Source organism: Choloepus didactylus, chromosome 12 (assembly GCF_015220235.1).
Source record: "Choloepus didactylus isolate mChoDid1 chromosome 12, mChoDid1.pri, whole genome shotgun sequence".
Lineage (NCBI taxonomy): Eukaryota > Metazoa > Chordata > Mammalia > Pilosa > Megalonychidae > Choloepus > Choloepus didactylus.
In genome coordinates this window covers 21,461,936-21,487,049 of record NC_051318.1, presented here as the reverse complement: position 1 = coordinate 21,487,049, position 25,114 = coordinate 21,461,936, and the positions used below count along the sequence as shown (strand labels likewise).

Here is a 25,114-nt window from a genome sequence, read left to right as displayed (position 1 = left end):
TTAATAATAAAAATTAAAACTACATGGCATATAATTACATTCACTTTGGAAGGCCCTAAGCAGCACTCCAAAGAGAGACTTGCCCTTCAAGGCAGCTAAACTGGTGTTCAATGACGACCCTATGGGACTGTCAGCCAAGACATGCCGTATAGGTTAAAGCAAGATGGTCACAGAAAACACGTCAAATATGTGGTGTGAATTTAAAGTTCCAAGGTTCCAAATCCCAGATGTTGACCTGTGATGAACCTGCTCATCACCTGGTCAACTTTATGTAGCAAAGGATAATTTATTTCTCCCTCCATCCATCCATACACCCATCTATTTTCAAATAGTTAATTACTACAATACGTGGTAGAAGGCTCTAAAGTGAAACCACCTGCATTTAAAGGCCAGTCCCACCACAAGGGGAAAGTTACTTATTTATTGGTGCATTAATTTCCCCTGAAGATAATATTAACGCAGTCCAGAGTTGAGATTTAAATAAGAACATATATGTAAAGCATTTAGAATAGTGTCTTGTACTTAGTAAGCACTCAATACATGTTAGTTATCATTATTATGAATATGATTATGATAATTTCCCAAGCAATGTCAGGGAGACTAGCAAATACTTAATAGAAATGGTATTAGGAAAGGTAAGGAGAAAGAAAATTTATAAAGCTATATTAGAAAATACTCAAACAAAGCATACCTTAAAGTAGATTTTAAATAATTGATTCACCAGAAACAGCATCCCCCACTTCTTAGAATCCTCTATACCAGCACGACTATGGGAAAATAATTTTTAAAAAATTACATAGGAAATAAATTTTTATTTATAAATCACAAAATAAACTTCCCAAGCAAACTAGCATCTTGAAAAAAAAATCTCACAGCTCAAGACATACTCATCAAAAAAAAAAAAATAACATTATGAAAGAAGATATATAATAGGTAAAATTAAAAAGAGAGCAAACCAGGAATTCTAATCCCCATTAAATATTTAGGTAATATCTTTCCTTCGCTGTACAAGTTGTTTCATCAGCTGAAAACTGCTTAGCTTGCAGCAGTATTATGTAAAAGCCAATTACTATAAAGCATTTTTTTAAAAAGGAAAAAGTATTTTATCATTACAATAAAATAAAGTACTGAAATATACAACAACATGGATGAATCGCAAAAAGAGCAAAATACGAAAATATATGAATCCATTTATATTAAGTTACAGAACTGGCAAAACTAATCTATGGTAGAAAAAAATCAGAAGAGAGGTCGTTTCTGGGTGGGGATGAGGGAACTTTCCAGGGTGAGAATAATGTTCTATACCTCAGTAGAGGTCTGGATAATACAGGCATTTGTCAAAATCAGCAAATACACAGTTAAGATTTGCGTTCATTATATGTAAATTTTACCTCAAAAGACAAAGAAGAAATTGAAGCAAGTACAGGAAAGTTTACTGATACAAGCAGTAGTATTTAGGGGAAAGTGTACTAATGACTGTAATTTACTTAGAAATGCATTAAAAAAAAAAAGATAAACTGATGGTTGGCATTGAGGATTGAATCATATCCCCCATAAAGAAATACTCAAGTCCTAACCCCTGGTCCTGTGGGAATGAGCTCATTTGTAAATAGACTCTTTGGAGATCCTTTTAAGATGAGACCAAACTGAATCAGGGTGGGCCTTAATCCTACATGACCGGAGTCCTTATAAGCAAAGGAAATTTGGATACAGAAGAAGTCATAGAAAGAGCTCACCATGTGACAGAGACAGCTACCATCAGAACACTACAGACTTTGGAGAAAGCAAGGCCTGCAGGTATCTTGATTTTGGAATTCTAGCCTCCAAAACTGTGAGACAATAAATTCCTGTTTTATGAGCCAACCAGTTTGTGGTATTTGTCACAGCAGCCCTGGCAATCTAAGGTAGTTGGATAGAGGGAAAGATGAATGAATAGGTATGATAAAGCCAGTATAGTAAAATGTTAATGGTAGAAATGGTGGGTATATAGGTATTTACTGTAAATTCTTTCAACTTTGCTGAATGTTTGAAAGTTTTCATTATAAAATGTTGATTGAAAAAAAAACAAAAACCAGGTTGGTTGATTCTGCCATGTATTTTTATTCTGCAAATGGTTGTTCTTCCAAAAAGCATGCAGACTTTCACAGAAGTTAGTGCCAAAAAAAAGAGAAGGCCCAATGGCAGGTTGCCTGGAAACACTAAATCCAAGAGCAGGAAGCCAATGCACATAAAAATAAAAGTGCCCAGTATGGAAAACAATCAGACTTTTCACAAGCCATGGAAAATTAAATTGTTCCTCAAGACCAAAATGTGCCTGTATAGAAACATTTAAAATAGAGTAAAATGCAATTCAGTTTTAAAGTATCAAAGTCTCTTTTATGATAATTGCTTCATTAGCTTCTATAATCAGCTCTTTTATATGATTTTTATCACTAGCTAGTTGTATTATCTTGAGCAAGACACACTCTCTCTTTCTATGCTTCATTTTCCTCATCCATAAAATCTACACAAATAATACTGTTCTACCTTGAAGGGTTATGGTAAAAAAAGAATGTATAGCCAAGTACATTGTAATTTATACAAAATACTACATTATGTTTATGGTAATATTCTTGCCAGTTTGGCACCCTTTTTAAGTGTAAAATTCAGCGGTTTTTAATATATTCTCAAATTTGTGGAAGCATCACCACCATCTAATCCCCAAATATTTCATCACTGCAGAAAGAACCCCTGTACCCATCAGCAGATATTCCTCATTCCCTCTTCCTTCCAGCTGCTGGCAACCACTAACCTATTTGCTCTCTATGGATTTGTCTATTCTGGACATTTATATAAATGGTATCATACAAATGTGGCCTATTGTGTCCAGATTCTTTCATGTTTTCAAGGTTGGACTGGGTTGTATAAATGTATATCAGTACATCACTCCTTTTCTTGGCTTAGTATTCCATTGGACAAATATATCAAATTGGTTTAACCATTTAACAGCTGATGAACATTTGAGTCGTTTCCACTTTTTGGTTATTATGTATAATGCTGCTATGAAAATTCCTGTAAAGATTTTTGTGTGGACATACTTTTTCAATTCTCTTGGGTATATACCTATGAATGGAACTTTTGGGTCATATGATAACCCTGTGTTTAACTTCTTGAGTAACTGTCAACCTTTTTTCCAAAGCAGCTGCAACATTTTACATTCCCACCAATGCACAGGATTCCAATTTCTCCACATCCTTGTCAATACTTTTTATCACCAGTCTTTTTTTATTATAGTCATCCTAGAGCATATGAAATGGTATCTCACTGAAGTTTTGATTAGCATTTCCCTATTAACTAATCCTGTTAAGCATCTGATCATGTGCTTACTGGCCATTAGTATATTTTCTTTCAAGAAATGTCCACTCAAATCCTTTGCCCATTTTTAAATTGGATTGTCTTTTTATTGTTGAATTGTAATAGGATTTATACTCTGGAAAATAGACCCTTATCAGATATATGGTTTGAAAGTATTTTCCCTTATTCTGTGATTGTTTTTCATGTTCTTTCTTTCTTTCCTCTTCTTTAGTCATGTAATATTTTACTTGCTAACCTCATTGAAATATTCCAAAATTCATAATGGTTAATGGAATTTTTCCATGTTAAACTGTTGTTCAACATGACAGCTTTCTAACAAAAATATTTTAATGTATAGTGCCTTCATTTTACTCTTGAGGAATCAACATGTGAAAATTACCTTTAGGTAGTAAAACTCAGGTTACAAATACAAGATAAATATCAATTAATATCATATTTCTGGCTTACTGGAAAACATAACAGTTGTGACAGTCACGCTTAATACCTTGGTTAAGAGAAAACGGGCAGGGGTGCCACAGAGGTATCCTAAGATTTAACAGTTCAAACAATCCTTGCCCTTCTGAGAAATTAGACATAAGATATATGTAGTAAATATTTCTGTAATCAGTTCATGTGTTCAAAGTAACTGCAGTTATTTTTGATCACTGAAAACTAGATTCAAATAAGTTATAGCTCAGTGAGCTAAGGATACCACAAATCCTTTACATTAAAAAACCTAGTTTAAATCTGGAAAGTTTAAGACAAAGGAATACTTGTTAATCGTAATTACTTTTAGACATAATTGAGACCACACTACTATACTTAATTAGGTGTACTACTATGCATAGTTAATCCCAGTTATCATATTATATATTCACTGGTCATCAAAAGCACAAATTTTTATGCTCCAAAAGAATTATCAATCTGGTTAAATGGCTACACTTAATTTTTTTTTAAAGACAGTTGAACCAAAATGAAGGAAGATGGGTTTCTCTTGATACCTTATTCAAATTACTGATACAAGCTTACCAAAGAAATAATTACATATTTTGCCTAACATCAAATAATCTGCAAAAAGTTTCCAAGATAAATGAATTTTTGTTCAGTTTCCAGCAATAAACAGAGGCTTTCTAACTGAAAGCATTTATATTCCTAGTTCTCTAAAGTAAACATTAAAGAACAAAGTACAGAAAATGATCTCTTGGTTTTTGTGTAGCCCATTTAGTTACATAATTTTCTATCCCAACACTTCCTCAAATTCAAGAGATATTTATCTACTTCCTAAGAACATGACAATCTTCATCTCTAAATATTCAGGCGGTTTCCATGGCAACACCGCAGGATTACTTGGCTACCATAACCCACATTAGTTGACTGTGGAATTTCTCAATCTTCTTTACATCTTGGGCTTGGTCTGTTTGATACACCAAACAAACAAAGTCATCTGTCTGTTACTTCAATACTCAAACTCCCATCAAAATGCCTATATTTGAGAACCACAGGTGCCTTCGTAGGATCCTCGAGGTAGAGCTTCTCGGCTGAACGCCTCCCAGGTTTGGTACCGAGGTACCATGAGTTAGGGATGGAAAGAGAACAGGCATCGGGATGCTGGGGTGCAGCGGGGGCAGGCAAGGCGATCCGGCCCACCTACTTACGTACGTCCTTCAGGAAGGCAGTTTTTCACTTTCTTGATAGTGTCCTTTGAAGCCCAAAAGTTTTTAATTTTGATGAAGGGCAATTTATCTTTTGTTCTTTCGTTGCTTGTGTTTTTAGTTTCATATCTAAGAAACTATTGCCTTAATTCAAAAGCATGAAAATTTACCCCTATGTTTTCTCCTAAGAGTTTTATAGTTTTAGCTCTTTAGGTCTTTGATCCACCTTTGGTTAATTTTTGTACATTCACAGAAGTAGAGGTCCGAATTCATTCTCTTGCATGTGGATATTCAGTTGTCCCAGTACTTTTCTTTCCCCACTGAATTGTCTTAAAAATGTCTAGCTTTTGATCTCATCTGTTTTTTTTCACAGTGTAATTTTTTTAATTTTTATTGTATTAAATATAATGTAAAATTTTCCATTTTAACCATTTTCAAGTGTACAATTCAGAGGCATTAATTAAATTCACAATTCTGTACAATCATCACCACTATCTAGTTCCAAAACTTTTTCATAACCCCAAACAGAAACTCTGTACCCACTGAGCAATAACTCCCCATTCTACCCTCTCCTGAACCTCTAGTAACGTCTAATATACTTTCTGTCCATATGAATTTGCCTAGCCTAGATATTTCATGTAAGTGGAATCATACAATACTTGTCTTTTTGCTTATTTCACTTAATATAGTGTTTTCAGACACATCAAACTTCATTCCTTTTTTAAAAACATTTTTATTGTGAAATTTAACATATATACATAACAGTGATAACTTTCAAAGTATGATTTAACAAGTAGTTAGAGGGCAAATTTCAAAGAATGCTATGGATTACGGTTCCACAATTTCAGTTATTTCCTTATTGTGAAATATAACATATATACAAAGAGGTGATAACCATCACAGTACAATTTAACAAGTAGTTACATAGGTAATTTCAAAGAATGTTATGGGTTACAGTTCCACAGTTCCCCTCTATGTTAATAGAAATAAGATAAAACTGTCTAATAATGTTTTTTAAAAATGTAATAACATAGAATGAACATTTTGTTATTAAATATTCTTTCACAGTGTGAGAGGAAAAATATGATACCACTTCACACCCATAGAATGGCTGTTATTTAAAAACAGAAAATTACACGTGTTGGGGAGAATACAAAGAAATAGGAATCCTTGTACATTGTTGGTGGGAATGTAAAATGGTACCAACACTATGGAAAACAGTTTGGAGTTCCTCGGGAAATTAAACATAAAACTATTTATGACCTGGCAATCCCACTTCTAGGTATTCAATTGCAAAATAAATGAAAGCAGGGACTCAAGCTGATATTTGTATACCAAAGTTCATAGCATCATTATTCACAATTGTGAGAAGATGAAATCTACCCAAGTATCCAACAACAGATGGAATGGATAAACAAAATGTAGTATATCCATACAATGGACTATTATTCAGCTGTAAAAATGAAGTTCTAGTACATGTTACAATGTGGATGACTTTAAAGATATCAGGTTGAGCAAAATAAGCTAGACACAAAAGTACAAATATTGCTTGATTTCTTTTCTATGAAATACTTAGAATAAACAATTTCATAGAGACAGAAAGTCATTACAGATTGCCAGGGACTAAGGGATGGAAAGAGGGAATTATTGCTTAATAGTACAGAGTTTCTGTTTGGAGTGATGGAAAAAATTTGGCAACTGTTGGTGTTCATGGTACCACAAAATTGTGAATAAAGTTAATACCATTGAATTGTATATTTGCAAGTGGTTAAAATGGGAAATTTTATGTTGTATGTATCTTACCACAAGTATTTTTTAAAACCCAAGAACCATACAACACAAAGAGTGAAAACTGAAGTTTACTACGTACTTTAGCTAATAATAAGATTCTAATAATATAGATCCATCAAATTTACCACATTATTGCAAAATGTTAATAATAGGGAAAAATATGAGGGAGGGGAGTATATTCAAACTGCAAACTTTCTGTGTAATTTTTCTGTAAACCTGGAATTGCTTAAAATATAAAGTCTATTAGGAAAAAGAAAAAAAGAGATAGTTGAAGAAAAAATATAAAAAATTAAAATTTTTAATCTAATAAAAACTTACAAATCCAAAAAAGCTCAATGAATCCTAGGCAACCCTATAAAAAAAACTATGATTCTGTGTACGGGGCTAGTATTGTTTTTGCAACTATTCATGTAACTTTGAATTTATTTCAAAATTAAAAAAAAAAATAACTATGAACATCAGACTCAAGTTACTAAAAGTCAAAAATAAAGGAAAAAATCAGCCAGAGGAAAAAGGACCCATTTTTTATATCAAGGAATAAGAATGAAACTGACATCACAAACAAAGGAAACCAAATGGAATGATGTTTTTAAGGTGCTAAACAACAACAACAACAAAACACAAAAAACTGTCAATCTAGAATTCTCTATCCAGCAACATAATTTTCCAAAAATGAAGACAAAATAAAGACATTTTCAGCACAATGAAAGATTGGAGAATTCATTGTCAGTAGACCTCTGCACCATTTAAACAAACAATAAACAAACAAACAAACAAAAAAGATAAAGGAAGTTCTTCAGTTTAAACGAAATGATGCCAGATTGAAACTCAAATCTACAGGAAGGAAACTCTCTAGAAATAGTAAACATGTGGGTAAATGCAAAAGACTATTTTTTCTCTTTTATTTCAAAACAGTTGACTCTTTAAGGCAAAAATAATAACAATAATTGTGGGGTTTATAAGGTATGTATAAGTAAAATACACAACCACAATAGAAAGGATGGGAAGAGGCAAATGAAGAAGAGAATACTATTGTAATACAAAGTTGATAATATCTTGTAGTTTTCCAAATCCTTACTTACGTATCACTGGCACAGACGCGGAAACAGCTCATTAATAATTCTGCTGCTTTTTCCAACATGTCGCCAACTTTGCTTTTTCCTTTCTTTACCAACTGTTGATCTGCCTAACAGAATATAAAAGCATTTATTTTTAATTTTCTCTGGATTCCCTAATTAAAAAAGAAAATCTCAGCACAGCTGAAACAAAAATGGTTACAATGAATAGTCAACAGCCCAAATGGTTCTGGAAAAATCATCTAATCTATATTATAAAATTTTTTAAAACTGAGATATCTACAGATTATCTCACAACTCTTCCACAAATCAAATCTCTCCTCAACCAAATCAAGCTAATAAGTTACTCACAATTTTTTCAAACCTACATTGTATGCTATGGCATTGTGCAACTAAGGAGCTTTTCCTTACCTAAGTTACTGAACTTTTTATCTCCTTATGAAAGGCTAGTGAAAATCCTGGAAATAAAAACTTCTCATGGATTATTAAACTCAGTACTAAATTTGAGCATTCCTTTGTTTGTAGGAGGATAGTCTTAGTTAAAGAAGAAAGAACCTCTGTTTTCTCCCACTCATATTCTCTGTTATAGTGATTCTCAGAGCACGGTCCATGAATACCTGGTTGTCTTCGAGATGCTTACAGAGGATCCACAAGGCACCAGTTGAACCAGCAGTCATTGTATCCTTAACTGCCATGGACTTCAATAAATAATACATAAATAAACAAAGCCAGTTCCACTTTTAAAATGTCCTTGGTGATGCAGTAAATATGACATTAAGTATTGAAACTTGAGTACAAATATTTTTAAATTCTTTGTGACAAAATGGGAAGTATGTATAAAGGACTTTTGCTGCATACTGAAATATGATGGTTATTTTAAGGAAAAGCACTTGGGCAACTGTTGGAGAGGCAAGCTGAACCAGCTGATGGTTTCAGGGAACAAACAACTGACACACAAACATGGTTATTCAGACTTGAACATTTTCTTAAAAATAAATGAAACAAGACTTTTGCTTCCAGGCAAATAACTGACAGTATTCATTGTCAATGGTAACATTTGAGTTTCAAGCAAAAAATTACAATTTTGTCAAACTTGTATCCTTCACCATGAGCTTGGCAACTTCCCAGTACTTCTTCAAGACTTTCAGATGAAGTCGTTGGAGATATCAATGAACGTGTGTTGGTTGTTGTGCCAATTTGAGTGTATTATGTCCCCCCAAATGCCATTATCTTTGATGTAATCTTGTGTGGGCAGACCTATCAGGGTTAATTAGATTGTAATTAATTTGAGTGTTTCCATGGAGATGAGTCCCACCCAACTGTGGGTGATGATTCTGATTGGATAATTTCCATGGAGGTGCTGGCCCGCCCATTGGGTGGATCTGAATTAAATTATGGGCGCACTATATAAGATCAGACAGAAGGAGCAAGCTTGCTACAGCCAAGAGCTATACTTTGAAGAAAGCACAGGAGCTGCATATAAGAGACATTTTGAAGACGGCTGTTGAAAGCAGACTCTTGCTCCGGAGAAGCTGAGAGAGGACAAATATCCCAAGTGCAACTAAGAGTGACGTGTTTGAGGAACTGCAGCCTAGAGAGGAACGTCCTGGGAAAAAGCCATTTTGAAACCAAACTTTGGAGCAGACACCAGCCATGTGCCCTTCCAGCTACAGAGGTTTTCCGGACACCATTGGCCATCCTCCAGTGAAGGTACCTGATTGCTGATGTGTTACCTTGGACACTTTATGGCCTTAAGACTGTAACTGTGTAACCAAATAAACCCCCTTTAATAAAAGCCAATCCATCTCTGGTGTTTTGCATTGCAGGAGCATTAGCAAACTAGAACAGTTGTTTTTTTTTTAAACATAATGAAATGTGTCAACATTTGGAAGATCTACATAACCCTGTAAACCAGTATTGTCCAAATGATCAATGTATGATATTACAAAATCATGCATGGGTAAAAGGTCCATTCAAAGCACCAGAAAGAAAACAGGTTTTAATGTAACAGAACAAAAAGTTCAATGATACACTGTTAAGAGTTCACATTTTAACTAACCTTTAACAAACCACCTCCTGGAGTTTTGGTATAGTATAAGAGAAGAATATCTGCAATTATTTGGAAAGGCTATTAAAATCCTCCTCCCTTTTCTAACTACATCTGTGTGAGGTCAGACTGTCTTCATATATACTTCAATCAAAACATATTGCAACAGAATGAATGCAGAAGCAAATATGACAATCCAAAAGGCTTTTATTAAGCTAGACATTAAAGAGTTTAAAACATAAAATATCGCCACTCTCCTTAGTATATATTGCTTTGGAAATACAGTGTTTATTAAAAATGTTCCTTATGTTAACACATAAAAGGTTTACTATTGTTATTTTAAACGAATAAGTATTTAAAAATTTTCCCAGGTAAAATTTCTAAGATGATAAATATAATAAATATATTATACATAAATATATAAATATAAGTAAATATAACCCATATAAACAAAAGCTTTTTGGGGTCCTCAATTTTTATTTTGGTTATCATATTTTTCATTTAGTTCTTTATCTCTTCTGCTGAGACTTTTTATATTTTCATTTATTTCAAGTGTGTAATTGCTAACTGAAGCATTTATATGATGGCTGTTTTAAAACTGCTGTCAGATAATTCCAACATCTGTGTCATTTCAGCATTGACATCTATTGATTGTCTTTTCTCACTCAAAATCTCAAACACTTGAGATTTTCCTGGTCCTTGGTGAGATGACTGACTTTTCTTGCATCCCAGACATTTTGGGTATTATGAGACTCTGGATCTTTTTTATCTTCTGCTGTGACAGGCCTCTGCTGACACCACACTAGTGGGGAAGGGGGGAGCACCACTTCTTTGCCACTGGATGAGGGTGGAGACCAGGCTCCCCACTCAGTCTTTGCTCACACCATTCCAGAGAAGGAGGGAAGGGTCTCCTCTTTACTGCTGGATGGGAATGGAAGTTCAAGCTCCCCACTCAGCCTTCTCTGACCCCAAGCCAGCAGGGAGTGGGAAGGACTCCTCATTACCACCAGGGGAGGCTGGAAATCTAGGCTCTCCACTTGACTCTGCTGACGGGAGTGGGGGTGGGGGAACCTGTACTTTTTCCTGTGATGTTTGTCTAGAGTAGGATAGTTATTGTCAGAAAGATAACTGTCTTGATAGGCTGCCTTGCCCCTTTCCTGGTCCTTTAATAAGAGAGAATAGACTTCTAGTGGGGCTTTTAGTGTGTGTGCCTGCTGGCGTTTTCAGGTTCAGGCTTCTTCAGTCACCAGACCAGAACATAAAGAAGGCCAAAAGGAAATGCAGGGAAGTCACTGCCATGTCATTCCTTGAGTCTGAGACCACTTTCTTCTCTGCATTCTTCAGAGTCGTGTTTGTTTTAAAACTTCCAGAGTTTTTACTGCATTTAATGTGAGGGAAATGAAGAACTGTGTCTAGTCCATCTTGCCCAGAATAAAAAATTACGAATTTTTTTAAAAACTGTAAAGGGGTCCTAAAACCAACATGTTGAGAACTGCTGTTCTATAACTGGCTTATGCTGACTCCCAAGGAAAAAGAAACGCTACAAAATCCAGGATCATTATCTCATCATACCAGAGAAACCCTTAGCTACTGCGTGAATCTACACATTAAGCTGGAATTCTATAATAAAGGGTCAGGTCACATCTTTAAGAGAAAAGAGAATGAAGACTAATTCATCTGTTATTGCTCCACCTCTTTTTTTAAAATTACATGCCATAAAAGGTTAATCATATACAGAAACATCTTCCTTTACACATACAGTTGAAAACCTGAGCAAGTGTTTGTTTATATTTATTCACAACAACCCAAAAAGAATTAGCTAAGCCATCCCTTATTCTTTTGCTCTCTACATCCCAACCCCACTCATTCCTCAAAACTTTTGGAAATAAATTAATTAATAAAATTAATCATTAATAAATACTCATAGAATTTTAGTTTCAAAATAATAGTGATAGGAAATTATACTTACATTATTGGCAAATATTCGAAGGTCAAGTGCTACTGCATACATAATAGGCAAAGCCCTGTAGGGTCAAAAAAAAGCAAATATTTTTGAAAAGGTTATGAAGTCAGAAAGTTCATCGCCCGGGGAAACCATCCCAGAATGGGAGTTCCCTACCTCCTCCAAAAATCCGATAGCTGCTGTTTCCTTCCTTACTTTCCATTCAAGGCAGGTTGCAGCTCCTGGGCTTCTTAATAACACTGAGACCAAGCACTGAAGTGCTCCACTCCCAAATCCCCAAATGATCCTCCTATGAGAGCACTGACCCTCCTCAAAGGCCTAGACCTGGTCCATCTAGGAGTCCTAAACTTGAGATAGTATTACCTTATGCTGTTTTCAGTACATCCTCCCTCCCCTCCAACCCACCATTATCCAAATATCTCTTTTTTTAAAAAATTGGTTTAATAAGATTTCCTAATAAGAAACAGAGTGTGCAATACATAAAATGTCACAAAACAATTTTTTCTTAAAAAATCCAGCTGGCATATTGGTGCAACATGACTTAAAAGGGGGAAAAGTTTTGTTTTTTTTTAATAGTAAAAGGTATAACAAGCCTTCATTTATATTGGTATAAACTATAGTTTGTTATTAAAACATAAATTATAAAATTAAGAATTAATTTGGCAAGAAATTTAAAACAACCAAATAATTATGGATTTTAACACCCCAAAAGAATTGTAGTTTATCTATGTCTTTTATTCCAAATTTAAAGCCAAAACTAAGCTCAAAAGTGATACTTAAAGAGAGGATTGTAGGAAGATGGCAGAGTAGGAAGCTCCAGGAATCAGCTGCCACACCAAAACAACTAATGAAGTGGCAAGAACTGTCTGAAACAACTATACTGAAACTCGGAAGTCTAGTGGAACACTGTGCTGCATCTAAGCACAAGAGGCTGATAAATTGCAAAAAAAAATACTGATGAATTTCATGCGGCACTGACCATCCTCTATCCCACAGCCATAGGGCAGCCAACAGTGGGGTCTGCTGCCCTGATTCTTGGTACACTTGCAGGTGCCAGGATGGGATATAGAGGCAAAGACCTCCAAAATCCAAGGGTGTGCGGTATGACCACAGACTGCTGCTTTTAATCAGCTACTTCAGATGGCTAGGGGCCAGCTTTGAGGACAGCCAGTGTTCTTAATCACCGCCCCCACTCCATGAAAAGGTGGCAGAAGAGTATTAAAGACAGTTCCCTTACTCAAATCTATGGAAAACCATTAAAGGAGTGCAGTGCTAAATTTTGAAAACACAGCTTTAAAGGTCTTAGGAGAAGTTCCTGGCACCCTTGCTGGCCTGCCCCCAACCCCCTCCCTGGAGGGGTATATGCCATCCTATACTCCCATTGTGGGAAACCTATGTCATAATATGAACTGGATACAAACTCAAAGAACAGACAGCCTAGGGTCTAAATCCCAAAGTTAAGACTTAAAATATTATACTATACAGTATGCAACAAGAATTACAAGACAAACAAAGAAACAGGATAAAAATCCAGAAACATCAATGAAGACCAGACTATACTGAACAAAGACACTTAAAAAAAATTGATCCTCAATATGCTCAAGGGATAAAGAAAAATACAGAAAAAGAATTAAAGGATATCAAGAAAATAATGAATGAACAATACGATAACCTCAATTAAAAAAAAAAAAAATTTTAAAAAGGAACCAAACAGAAATAAAGGAATTGAAGACCACAATAACTGAAATGAAAAATTCCCAGGAGGTTTTCAAAAGCAGAGTGGAGATGGCAGAAGAATAAGTGAATTCTACAACAATATATTCAAAGTGAGTCATGCTGACAACAGAAAGAAAAATGTAAAAAAAAGCAAAAACACCCTAAGAGACCTGTGGGACACCATCAAGTGTACCAATATATGCATCCCAGAATGATAAGAGAAAAGGGGCAAGAGGAATATTCCAAGAAATAATGGTAAAAAAACTTCCCAAACATATCAAAAGAAATGAACATGCACATTCAAGAATCCCAAAGAACCCCAACAGGATAAACTCGAAGAGTAACATAACAAACACAAAGAAGTCAAAATGTTGAAGGGAGAGATATAATATAGAAATGTTTCTACATTAATAGTGGGAGAGACTCTAATACACAACTTTCAACAACAGAACATATGGACAGAAGATCAATAAGGAAATAGAAAACTTGAATGATATTCTAAACCAACCAGACCTAACAGATATATGTAGAAGAGAACACTTCACCTAACAACAACAGAATACACATTCTTCTCGAGTGCACATTGATCATTCTCCAAGATAGACTACATGTTAGGTCACAAAAAAGTCTCAATAAACTACTGAAAGCATACTGATAATTCACTGATCACAACAGATTGAAGGTAGAAATCAATAACAAAGGGAGAATGGAAAATTCACAAATATGTGAAAATGAAACAATGCACTCTCAAGCGACCAATGGTCAAAAAAGAAATTACAAAGGAAATAACAAAGTATCTTGCGGCAAATGAAAACAAAAAGCACAACATACCAAAACTAATGGGATGGAGCAATGGCAGTGCTGAGAGGAAATCTGCAGCTCTAAATGCTTATATTAGAAAAGAAGAAAGATCTCAAATTAGAGACCTAACCACACAACTGAAGGATCTAGAAAAATAAGAGCAAACTAAACTCAAAGTGAGCAGAAGAAATGAAATAATAGAGGTTACAGCTGAGTTAAATGAAAGAATTTTTAAAAAATAGAGAATTGATGAAATCAAAAGTTGGTTATTTGAAAAAAAAAAATCAATAAAATTGACAAACCCTTAGCTAGACCAATAAAGAAAGAAAGGAAGAAAACCAAAAATAACTGAAATAAAAAGGACCATAACAGGATATTATGAACAACTGTATGCCAACAAATATAGAACCTAGATGAAGTGGAGAAATTCTTAAAAACACTCCAACTACCTACACTGACTCAAGAAGAAATAGAGCATCTCAACAATCTAGTAACAAGTAGAGAGATTGAATCAGTCATCAAAAACCTGTCAACACTCCTGGGGATGAATCTGGACCCAACATTGTGGGATTGAAAATATCTTGTTGACCAAAAGGGGGATGCAAAATGAAAGGAAATAAAGTTTCAGTGGCTGAGAGATTTCAAATGGAGTCGAGAGGTCACTCTGGTGGACATTCTTATGCACTATACTGATAACACCTCTTAGGTTTTGATGCATTGGAATGGCTAGAAGTAAATACCTGAAAATATCAAACTCCAACCCAGTGGTCTGGACTCCTGAGGACAACTGTATAACAATGTAGATTACAAGGACCTTGTGGACCATGCTCCCTTTGTCTAGTGTGTGGATGGATGAGTGGAGGGATTGGGACAGAAACTGAATGAAAAATAAGGTGGGATGGGGGGGATGATTTGGGTGTTCTTTTTTACTTTTATTTTTAATTCTTATTCTGATTCTTTCTGATGTAAGGAAGGTATTCAGAGATGGATTGGGGTGATGGGTGCATAGCTGTATGATGGTGCTGTAGGCAGTTGATTGTGCACCATGGAAGATTGTATGGTATGTGAATATATTTCAATAAAATTGAAATTAAAAAAAACAAACAAACCTGTCAACAAAGAAAAGCTCAGGACAAGATGGCTCAATGGTGAAGAATTAACATTAAACCTGCTAAACTTCTCCAAGAAAATGAAGAGAAGGGAACATTTCTAAATTTATTTTATAAGGCCAATATAACCTTCATACCAAAGCCAGATAGATATAGATACCGCAAGAAAAGAAAATTACAGGCCAATATCACTTACGAATACACATGCAAAAATCCTCAAATAAATACTAGCAAACCGAACCCAAAAGCACATTAAAAGAATTATACACCATGATCAAGTGAGATATAGCCCAGGTAAGCAGGGGTGGTTTAACATAAGAAAATCAATTAATGTAAAACACCACAATAACAGAACAAAGGAAAAAAATCATTTGATATCTCAATTGACAAAGAAAAGATATTTGTCAAAATCCAGCACTCCTTCCTGATAAAAACACTTAGAAAACTAGGAATAGAAGGAAAGTTCCTCAACATGATAAAAGACATAAATGAAAACCCCACAGCTAACATCATATTCAATGGTAAAAGACTGAAAGCTCTCCCTTTAAGATCAGGAACAAACAAGGATGTCCACTGTCACCACTGTTTTTCATCATTGAACTGGAAGTTCTGACCAGAGTAGCTACACATGGAAAAGAAAAGAGATCCCAATTGGAAAGGAAGAAGTAAAAACTTTCCCTATTTGTAGATGACATGATCCTATATATAGAAAATCCTGAAAAAGCCATAACAAAGCTACTAAATCTAGTGAACAAATTCTCAAAGTGGTAGGGTACAAGATCAACAGCAAAAATCAGTATACCAGTGATGACAATCTGAAGAAGAAATCAAGAAAAAAAAATCCCTGTACAATAGCAACTAAAAGAATCAAATATCTAGGAATAAATTTAACTAAGGATGCAAATTTATACATGGAAAACTACAAAACACCACTAAAAGAAATCAAAGAAGATCTAAATAAATGGAAGGACATACACGCTCATGGATTGGGAGACTTAAGTATTGTCAAGATGTCAATTCTACTGAAAGCAATTTCGAGATTCAACACAATCCCAATCAAAATTCAAAAAGCCTTCTTTGCAGAAATGGAAAAGCCAATCATCAAATTTTTATGGACGGGTAAGGGATCCCACAGCAAAAGTCATCTTTAAAAAGAACAAAGTTGGAGGACTCACAGTTTCTTTTTAAAACTTATTACAAAGCTACAGTAATCAGAACAGCATGATATGGCACAAAGACAACCATAGAGACCAATGGAACTGAAATGAGCATTCAGAAATAGACCCTCATATCTATGGCCAGTTTATTTTTGACAAGGGTGCCAAGTTTACTCAACGGGGAGAGAAGAGTTTCTTGAACAAATGTGCTGGGAAAACTGGATATTTGTATGCAAAAGAATGCAGAGTGAACCCTATCTCACACCATATACAAAAATTAACTCAAAGTGGATCAAAAACCTAAATAAGGAACCATGACTATAAAACTCCTAGAATAAAACATAGGGAAGCATCTTCAGGACCTTGTGTTAGGCAATGGTTTCTTAGACTTTACACCAAAAGCACAAGCAAAAAAAGAGAAAATAGATAAATGGGATTCCATCAAAATTAAAAACTTTTGTGCATCAAAAGACTTCATCATGAAAGTAAAAAGAAAACCTGCAGTTCCTATTGCAAACTATGGACTATAGTTAACCGACGATAGTTAATATTCCCAGTAGAATATTTTAATACTCTTTCATCAATAGCAACAAATGTGCCACACCAATACTATGGGTCAATAATGGGGGGGCGGATAAAGGGTATGGGAGGATTTGGGTTTTTTTTATTTTTATTTCTTTTCTGAAGGAATGAAAATGTAATAAAATTGATCATGGGAATGTATGCACAACTATGTGATGATACTGTGAGCCAGTGATTGTATACTTCGGATGGTTCGTATGGTATGTGAACATATCTCAATTAAAAATTGCATTAAAGACTGCATTAAAAAATAAAAGACAAACTGCAAAATGGATGAAAATATTTAGAAACGATGTATCTGATAAGGGTTTAATATCCAGAATTCATAAAGAAATCCTACAACTCAACAACCAAAAGACAATCTACTTTAACAATGGACAAAAGACTTGAATACATTTCTCCAAAGAAGATATATAAATGGCCAAAACTCACATGAAAAGATGCTGCACATCATTAGCCATTAGGAAATGCAAATGAAAGCCATAATGAGATATTATTTCAAATCTACTATTAAAAAAAAATACAGATGTTAGAGAGGATGTGGAGAAAAAAGCAAGTCTCATTCATTATTAGTGAGAATGTAAAATGGTACAGCTGCTGTGGAAAACAGCTTGGCAGTTTCTCAGAAAATTAAGTATAGAATTACCATATGACTTGGCAATCTCACTTCTAAATATTTACCCAAAAGAACTGAAACTAGGTACTTGAACAGATATTTGTACACCGATGTTCATAGCAGCATTATTCACATACCAAAAGATGGAAGCAACCCAAGTGTCCATCAACAGACGAATGGATAAATGTGGTATGTGCATACAATGCAATATTATTCAGCTGTGAAAGGGAATGAAGTTCCGACACATGCCACAACATGGGAACCTTGAATACATCACAATGAATGAAAGAAGCCAGACACAAAAAGACAAATAGTGTATGATCTCACTGATATAAAAGAATTAGGATAAATAAATTCATACAGTCAAAAAACCAGACTATCAGGGGCCAGGGTCGGGGTAGAGAATGGGGAGTTAATGCTTAATTGGTACAGAATTTCTATCTGGGGTTGCAGAGAAGTTTTGATTAATGGATGGGATGATGGTAGCACAACATTGTGAATATAATTAACACCACTGAATTATACATTTTAGGTTGTACATGTGTTACTAGAATTTTTTTTAATTGATAAAGGAAAAAATTGTACTCAATAAATATTTGGGGTCATGGAAGGGCTGAAGTAGAAATCATACCTTATATTTATAAAAACACACTACAAATAATCTTACTGATCTTATATTTAAGTTTGCATTGACTATTTTAACTCCATTATCCATGTTGATATTATCATATGTCAACATATTGATATTAAATATCCACATAGAAAAATCAATAGGTATTTAAAACAGTTTTTTAAAAGCTTCTGCTAAAAATAAATTGCCATTTGTTAGTTTCTAGCTATTTCTGTTCATACTTACCAGTTTTCTTCTTTGTGGGCCTGAAATGCTCGCAAGAATGATGTACTATATTAAGGAAGATACGACATAAAAATTCATTAATGCTACACATGATTAAAATAAAGAATAAGAAGGATTTAAAATTTTAAAGGGTATAGCTCATCCTTTAGAAGACTATGTGTCCAGCATTAATAATTTCTTTTAGAAAAAAATGCATAAGCCTACATTACAATTATCTGAGTATCATTAGGTACAAGGATAAGGATACTGAAAATAATTAATTCATAAATACTTAGTAAGAAAAAAGTAAGAAAGAAAAAAATACCTCATAAGGTTTTCAAACATCAGCAACTTCAGACGTTTTACTTCTTTCTCTAATCACAAGTTATACATAATGCAAGTGCTTTAGAAGTCCATAATATAAAATTTATTTAATCAATACAGAATTCTTGAATTCAAAGGAGATTTCGCTATCTAGTGGCCCACTGTTTTCTGTGTATATTTAAACAGCTTAGTTAAAAAAATAAACTGAAGTCTAGCAATATATATAAATACTTAGAACACTCATTGATTAGAATCTTGGCTATATCTTAAATGATTTCAGTAAGAAATTGGCTTGATTAAGGTGTTCAGCAAACATCTTTAAATGACAATGTAAGTCTGATTTCATTCTTGCATATCTATACCTGAATTTCAGAGTTCTGATATTTCACCAATGGGACTTAACTGGTCCATATAACTATAGTTGATGCCTTAAAAGATACAAAACATTATTCTCCACAGTATAATTAAATAAAGTCCTTAATCATAGTCAATGTTCTTTCTTGCTAGGTAATTAGCCTTAAGATACGTGCTAACCGTGGGATAGAGAACATCTTGAGCAAAAGGGGGATGTGAAAGGAAATGAAATAAGCTTCAGTGGCTGAGAGATTCCAAAAGGAGCCGAGAGGTCACTCTGGTGGGCACTCTTACGCACAATATAGACAACCCTTTTTAGGTTCTGATGAATTGGAATTGTTAGCAGTAAATACCTGAAACTATCAAACTACAACTCAGAACCCTTGAATCCTGAAGACGATTGTATAAAAATGTAGCTTATGAGGGGTGACAATGGGATTGGGAAAGCCATAAGGACCACACTCCACTTTGTTGAGCGTATGGATGGATGAGTAGAAAAATGGGGGCAAAAAAAAAAAAAAAGGGCACCAAGTGTTCTTTTTTACTTTAATTGTTCTTTTTCACTTTAATCTTTATGCTTATTATTTTTGTGCATGTGGTAATGAAAATGTTCAAAAATTAATTTTGGTGATGAACGCACAACTATATAATGGTACTGTGAACAACTGAATGTATGCTTTGTATGACTGCATGGTATGTGAATATATCTCAATAAAATGAATATTTAAAAAAAAAAAAGATACGTGCTAAATTTGAGTACCCAGATGAAATAGCCAAAACATTTTCTCTTCAATAGATTTAATTCCTTAGTCATGAAAAACTGGCCTAATGGTTCAAGATTTTAAAACCCAAATAATGCACTGTATCTTTTATAAATTAAACAGCTAAAACAAACAAAAAAAGATATTGGACTATCACAGTCTGGCATTTGTATGCCTCTATGAAATCATGGTTTCCTACTGCATAAGTACACCTGCAAAAGAAATGCCAGAGAATTAGGTACAGTTATGTCAGAAAGTACATTCATATAACAAAAATGTAGAACTAGTTAAACCATATAGCTTACTTCTGTCACAAAATACCCTAGTACTCCAACTGATCATGGAGTAAAAATCGAATTCCCTGCTTGACATGTAACAAAAGGTTGAAAGAGGATAAGAAACACACAAATGAATATTTAAACTAAAATGAGTTGATGTAAGACAAAATCCCACACAAAGTTTTGAAACCTTTCAAGTCTCAAAAGGGAAAACCTGGTTGCAAGAAGTTTTATTAATAATATATATTGATAATGCACTATGGGCCTTCTACTACATAAATAGGTTGGCAATGAAGCTTTAACTAGATTCATGGCGGGGCTAAGCCCTATTAGTCAATTTCTTCATCAAACCCACAAACCCACCAAACACTGAGCAGTGCTAGAAAAATCACTGGTTGCCTTCTTGCTGGAATGAATATAGTGGTGTCCCAACTCTTCCAAAGATCTTAAAGGCTTTAGGGCTTCCCTGCTTACAAATTCTACCTTGTACCATCCTCACCCCAAACTGCTCTGAAATACTATAGGCATTTAGGAAGGGGGCTAATCAAATTTCACACTGCTTTGGAACAAAGTTTTGGGTGAATTAATGCTTTAGAGATGAAAATAGTAAAAAAGATATATAAAAAGCAGTATTTTGTTCATTTAGCTCAGCTCATATTTCCATGAAATAAAGCAAGTCAAGGGTTGGGCTCCACATCCCACTAAATAAAAGACTACTATGATAACTATTAAGTGATATTTTTATAATACTAAACAATAGATATATAAAGATACACAATCATAATTAAAAAAAAAAAACTTTAAACACATGCATGGTCCTTGTAATGAAAATAAAATGTTTAATAAAATTTTAAAGCATTTATAACTCTGCAAAATTTTCACAGGCTTTACCAAAGTGAAATTATAAATGTACTCTTCTACTTTGTCAAAGTAAGTAATTCACGTCTACAATTATAAGATGATATAAGATAAAATCCCTAGACAATCAGCAATTTCCAGTTTTTCTTCCTCACCAACATATTACCTTAAATGAGCTGCAAACATTTCATCATAAGGAGGTTCTAAAACTTGTTGACACTTCTCTTCTGGAGAGGGCAACTAATTTAAAAGAAGAAAAATAGCAAAAACAAAATTAATAAGCCAAGAATGAAAGCAATGTGTAGAAAGAGGTTTAGATAAACCTGTCTCAAAAAACTTCATACTTTTCAGTTAAAAGTAACAGTTTAAACTTTAGCATCTCTAAATAAATGCTTCATTACTTCAACACATATTTATCAAGCACTACTTACGCATAAGGCACTAAAAACCCATGAACACAATTCAGTTTTGCCTACCAAAAGCCAAGTAATATTCTAGGCACTTATTAAATATATATAGTCAGTTAGTGAAGAAATATTTATTAAATAACTACTGTGTGCCATGCTAGATATAAATAAAATGAGTTAGAGACAAAACCACTTTTAAGAGTCATTTCTTCAAAGCTACCTTCTCAGTTTTCTGAAATTTATTTCTAACTCTCCCTTTCCTCCCAGTGGCCAAATTTTAGATAACCTGGGCATCACAATGGATTACAGTACATTGAATTTTAAAAAGAAATCCCTGAATCCATACTGATACAATAAATAAATGCAGATATACATATATAAATGTGAAAGGGAAAAGGACAGTATCGGGAAAATCAACACTCTACAATGCCAATGAAAGAATTGATTCAGACAATGGTCATCAATGGATGAAACCATGAGAGCAAAGGCCAATGGGGAATTGTTCAATGAAGGGATCAATCTTAAGATTAAAATTGGGACAAAAAGACACGCGTGTTTCTGATGTGACGCTATATGAAGCACACAGCACCATCTCTAAAGTATTCTGGCCAAATGAGTTGAACCTGAATCTACTCAAGTGTCTGGCACTAACTTCTATTTAGAGCAGTGGTTTTCAATTTGGCTGCACATTAAAAATTAAAAAATATATTAAAAAAAAAGGCCCCTTTCCACCTCGAGAATTGATCCCAGGAGCAGCCTATACATCAAATATAATCAACAATATATAACCCCCCCCAAAAAAATTTTACTCCCCAAAAGGAACACACTCCAATATTATGAGAAACAATGAGGGAATAGAACTTTACAAAATTTCAACATTTTCTATAGAAAATATTGCTTGCATATCATTCATCCTCTAAATCAAGGGTACTCATATTCTAGAGCAGGGGTCAGCAAATGTTTTCCAGAAAAGGCCAGGTAGAAAATATTTTAGGCTTTGTGGGCCATAAGATCTCTGTTGCACTACTCAACTATGCTATTGCAGCACAATAACAGCCATAAACAATACATAAACAAATGAGCATGGCTATGTTCCGATAAAACTTTATTTAAAACAACAGGCTGGGGTTTAGTTTGCTGGCCTGTTTCAGAGAGTAACTGTTGTACAGTGGAGATAGCATGGCCTTTAGGGACAGACAAGCCTGGATTACAGTCTAAGCTCAACCACTTCTTAGCTGTATGACCTTAGATATGTTAATCTACTTGATACATTCACCTACTTGAAGCCGTGGGTTTGCAACATGAGGATGCTTAAAAGACACCAACTCTGCACAAGATGTTCCGTCTCTGGTGTCAATTGCTTCATATACCTAAAACATTAGGGAAAAGAAAACCTAAATAGAAAAATAAAACATTCTATTCTAATCTAACTTATACAATTCATTGTATACCATTAGAATTCATTCTATCTTTCTTTGATAACAGTAATAATAATCAAAATATAGGAAGTCAGTACTCTCTTAGGCAGTAAACAATAACTACATTTAAAAATGGGATCTTCTGGAGGAAAGAAAACAGGTTATTTACTGTCAAAATCAATGAAAAAGTAGAATCAGCCAGTGGTTTATTATTTGGTTAGTAATGGAGGTGAATTACTCTAGTTTTAAACTAGAATAGTTATTTTCTAGTTTTTTTACTTGCACAGACCAACAGATATTTGACAATTCACTTGCCCTAAATATGAAATAAAAGGGAAATGGAAAATGCTAAATAAATTATGTCACATTCATACAATGGGATACTTGGCTGCTGTTAGAATGAATAAGGTAAAAAGCTGATCCTCATTTTCATATGGAACTGCAAAAGGCCCCAAACAGCCAAAATAATTATGAAAAAGAAAAGCAAATTTGGAGGACTCACACTTCCCAATTTCAAATTGTACTACCTAGCTACAGTAATCAAAACAGTGTGGTACTGGCATAAAGACAGACAATAGAATGGAATTGAAAGTCGAGAAATAGACCCACGCATCTATGACCAATTAATTTTGAAAAGGTTGCTAAGTACATACAAAAAGAAAAGTATAGTCTCTTCAACAAACAGTTTGGGAAAACTGGATAAGCATAAGCAAAATAATAAAATTAGGTCCCTTCCTTATATTATATACAAAAATAACTCCAAATGGATCAAGGACTTAAACATAAGAGCTGAAACTATTAAATTCTTTGAAGGTAACATAGGTGCAAATCTTCATAACATGCAATTTGGTAATGGATTCTTAGATATGACACCAAAAGCAGAAGCAACAAAAGAAACAAATTCCGTTTCTTCAAAATTAAAAAACTTTTGTTCAAAAAAGTAAAAAGACAGCTTTCAGAATAGGAGAAAATAGTTGCAAACCATAAATCATATAAGGGCTTAATATTAAGGATGTATATGAACTTTTACAACACAATAACAAAAAGACAAGCATTCCAATTTAAAAACGAGTAAAGGACTTAGACATTTTTCCAAAGAAGATATACAAAGGGCCAATAAACATATAAAAAGATGTTAAACATCATTAGACATAAGGGAAATACAAATCAAAACCACAATTAGAGACCACTTCACACCCACAAGGATGGTTATTATTGAAAAAGCAGGAAATAACAAGTGTTGGAGAGGATGAGAGGAAATTGGAACTCTAGAACCTTTTGGTGGGAATATAAAATTTTGCAGCCACTGTGGAAGGCAATATGCTGGTTCCTCAAAAAGTTAAATAGAGACTTACCATATGACACAGCAATTCTAGGTTAATGTACAATTAACTTCAATAAAATTAGACATATAATTTTTATGCACACACAAAAAACTGCAATTAGGGATTTTATAAAGAGGATATCCAAATGGCCAAAAACATATATACATAAAGTCCTCAATGTCATCACCTTTCAGGGAAATGATATGAGACACCTCTACACACCCACCAGAATAGCTAAAATTAGAACACATACATTCCTAGTGGTAGTATAAATTGATAAAGACACTTTTGAAAATTGTTTGGCATTACTACTAAAACTAGCATATGCCTAGTCTATAAGCCAGTAATCCTACTCCTAGCTATACACATCCAAAAGAATTAGTTGCATATACCCAGCAAACACATGTACAAGAACCCAATTCATCACCTGTTATTAGATCTTAGGGTATGTACTGATTTAGAAAGTTTACATCATCTTATCTAAGACTAATTTATATAATAAAGAATTTGCCACTTGTTTATTCAATAAGCCCATGTTTACATTTACATTTTGCATCAGCAATCTCACTTCTGGGGATGCACCTTCAAGATACACACCTAGACTAAGATGGTGGCATAGAGAGGAGAGGAAGCTAGTTAGTCCCCCTGGAACAACTAATAAACAACCAGGAACAACTAGTAAATAATCCAGAATAACCACAGGGGGACAAA

At 34.1% G+C, this 25,114-nt stretch overlaps 1 protein-coding gene across 6 annotated transcripts in view; it reads right to left on the bottom strand.

Annotated features, from left to right (window-relative positions):
* Positions 1 to 25,114, bottom strand: part of PCID2 (PCI domain containing 2) — a 97,638-nt gene that overhangs the window by 42,546 nt on the left and 29,978 nt on the right. For 5 of the 6 annotated variants that reach the window (XR_005211128.1, XR_005211125.1, XR_005211126.1 and 2 more), the window contains exons 2-8: positions 22,941 to 23,030; positions 21,420 to 21,493; positions 20,264 to 20,329; positions 18,700 to 18,741; positions 11,869 to 11,923; positions 7,859 to 7,962; positions 692 to 767 (exon numbers count right to left, since the gene is read on the bottom strand). Coding sequence is in view for 2 of the 6 variants with exons in the window: in XM_037800129.1 (XP_037656057.1) it covers positions 692 to 767; positions 7,859 to 7,962; positions 11,869 to 11,923; positions 18,700 to 18,741; positions 20,264 to 20,329; positions 21,420 to 21,493; positions 22,941 to 23,030 (507 nt within the window). In the remaining 4 variants the exon portion in view is untranslated. Of the gene's footprint in view, positions 1 to 691; positions 768 to 7,858; positions 7,963 to 11,868; positions 11,924 to 18,699; positions 18,745 to 19,003; positions 19,640 to 20,263; positions 20,330 to 21,419; positions 21,494 to 22,940; positions 23,031 to 25,114 lie in introns of those variants that run through there. The other variant, XM_037800131.1, reaches the window with a different exon arrangement.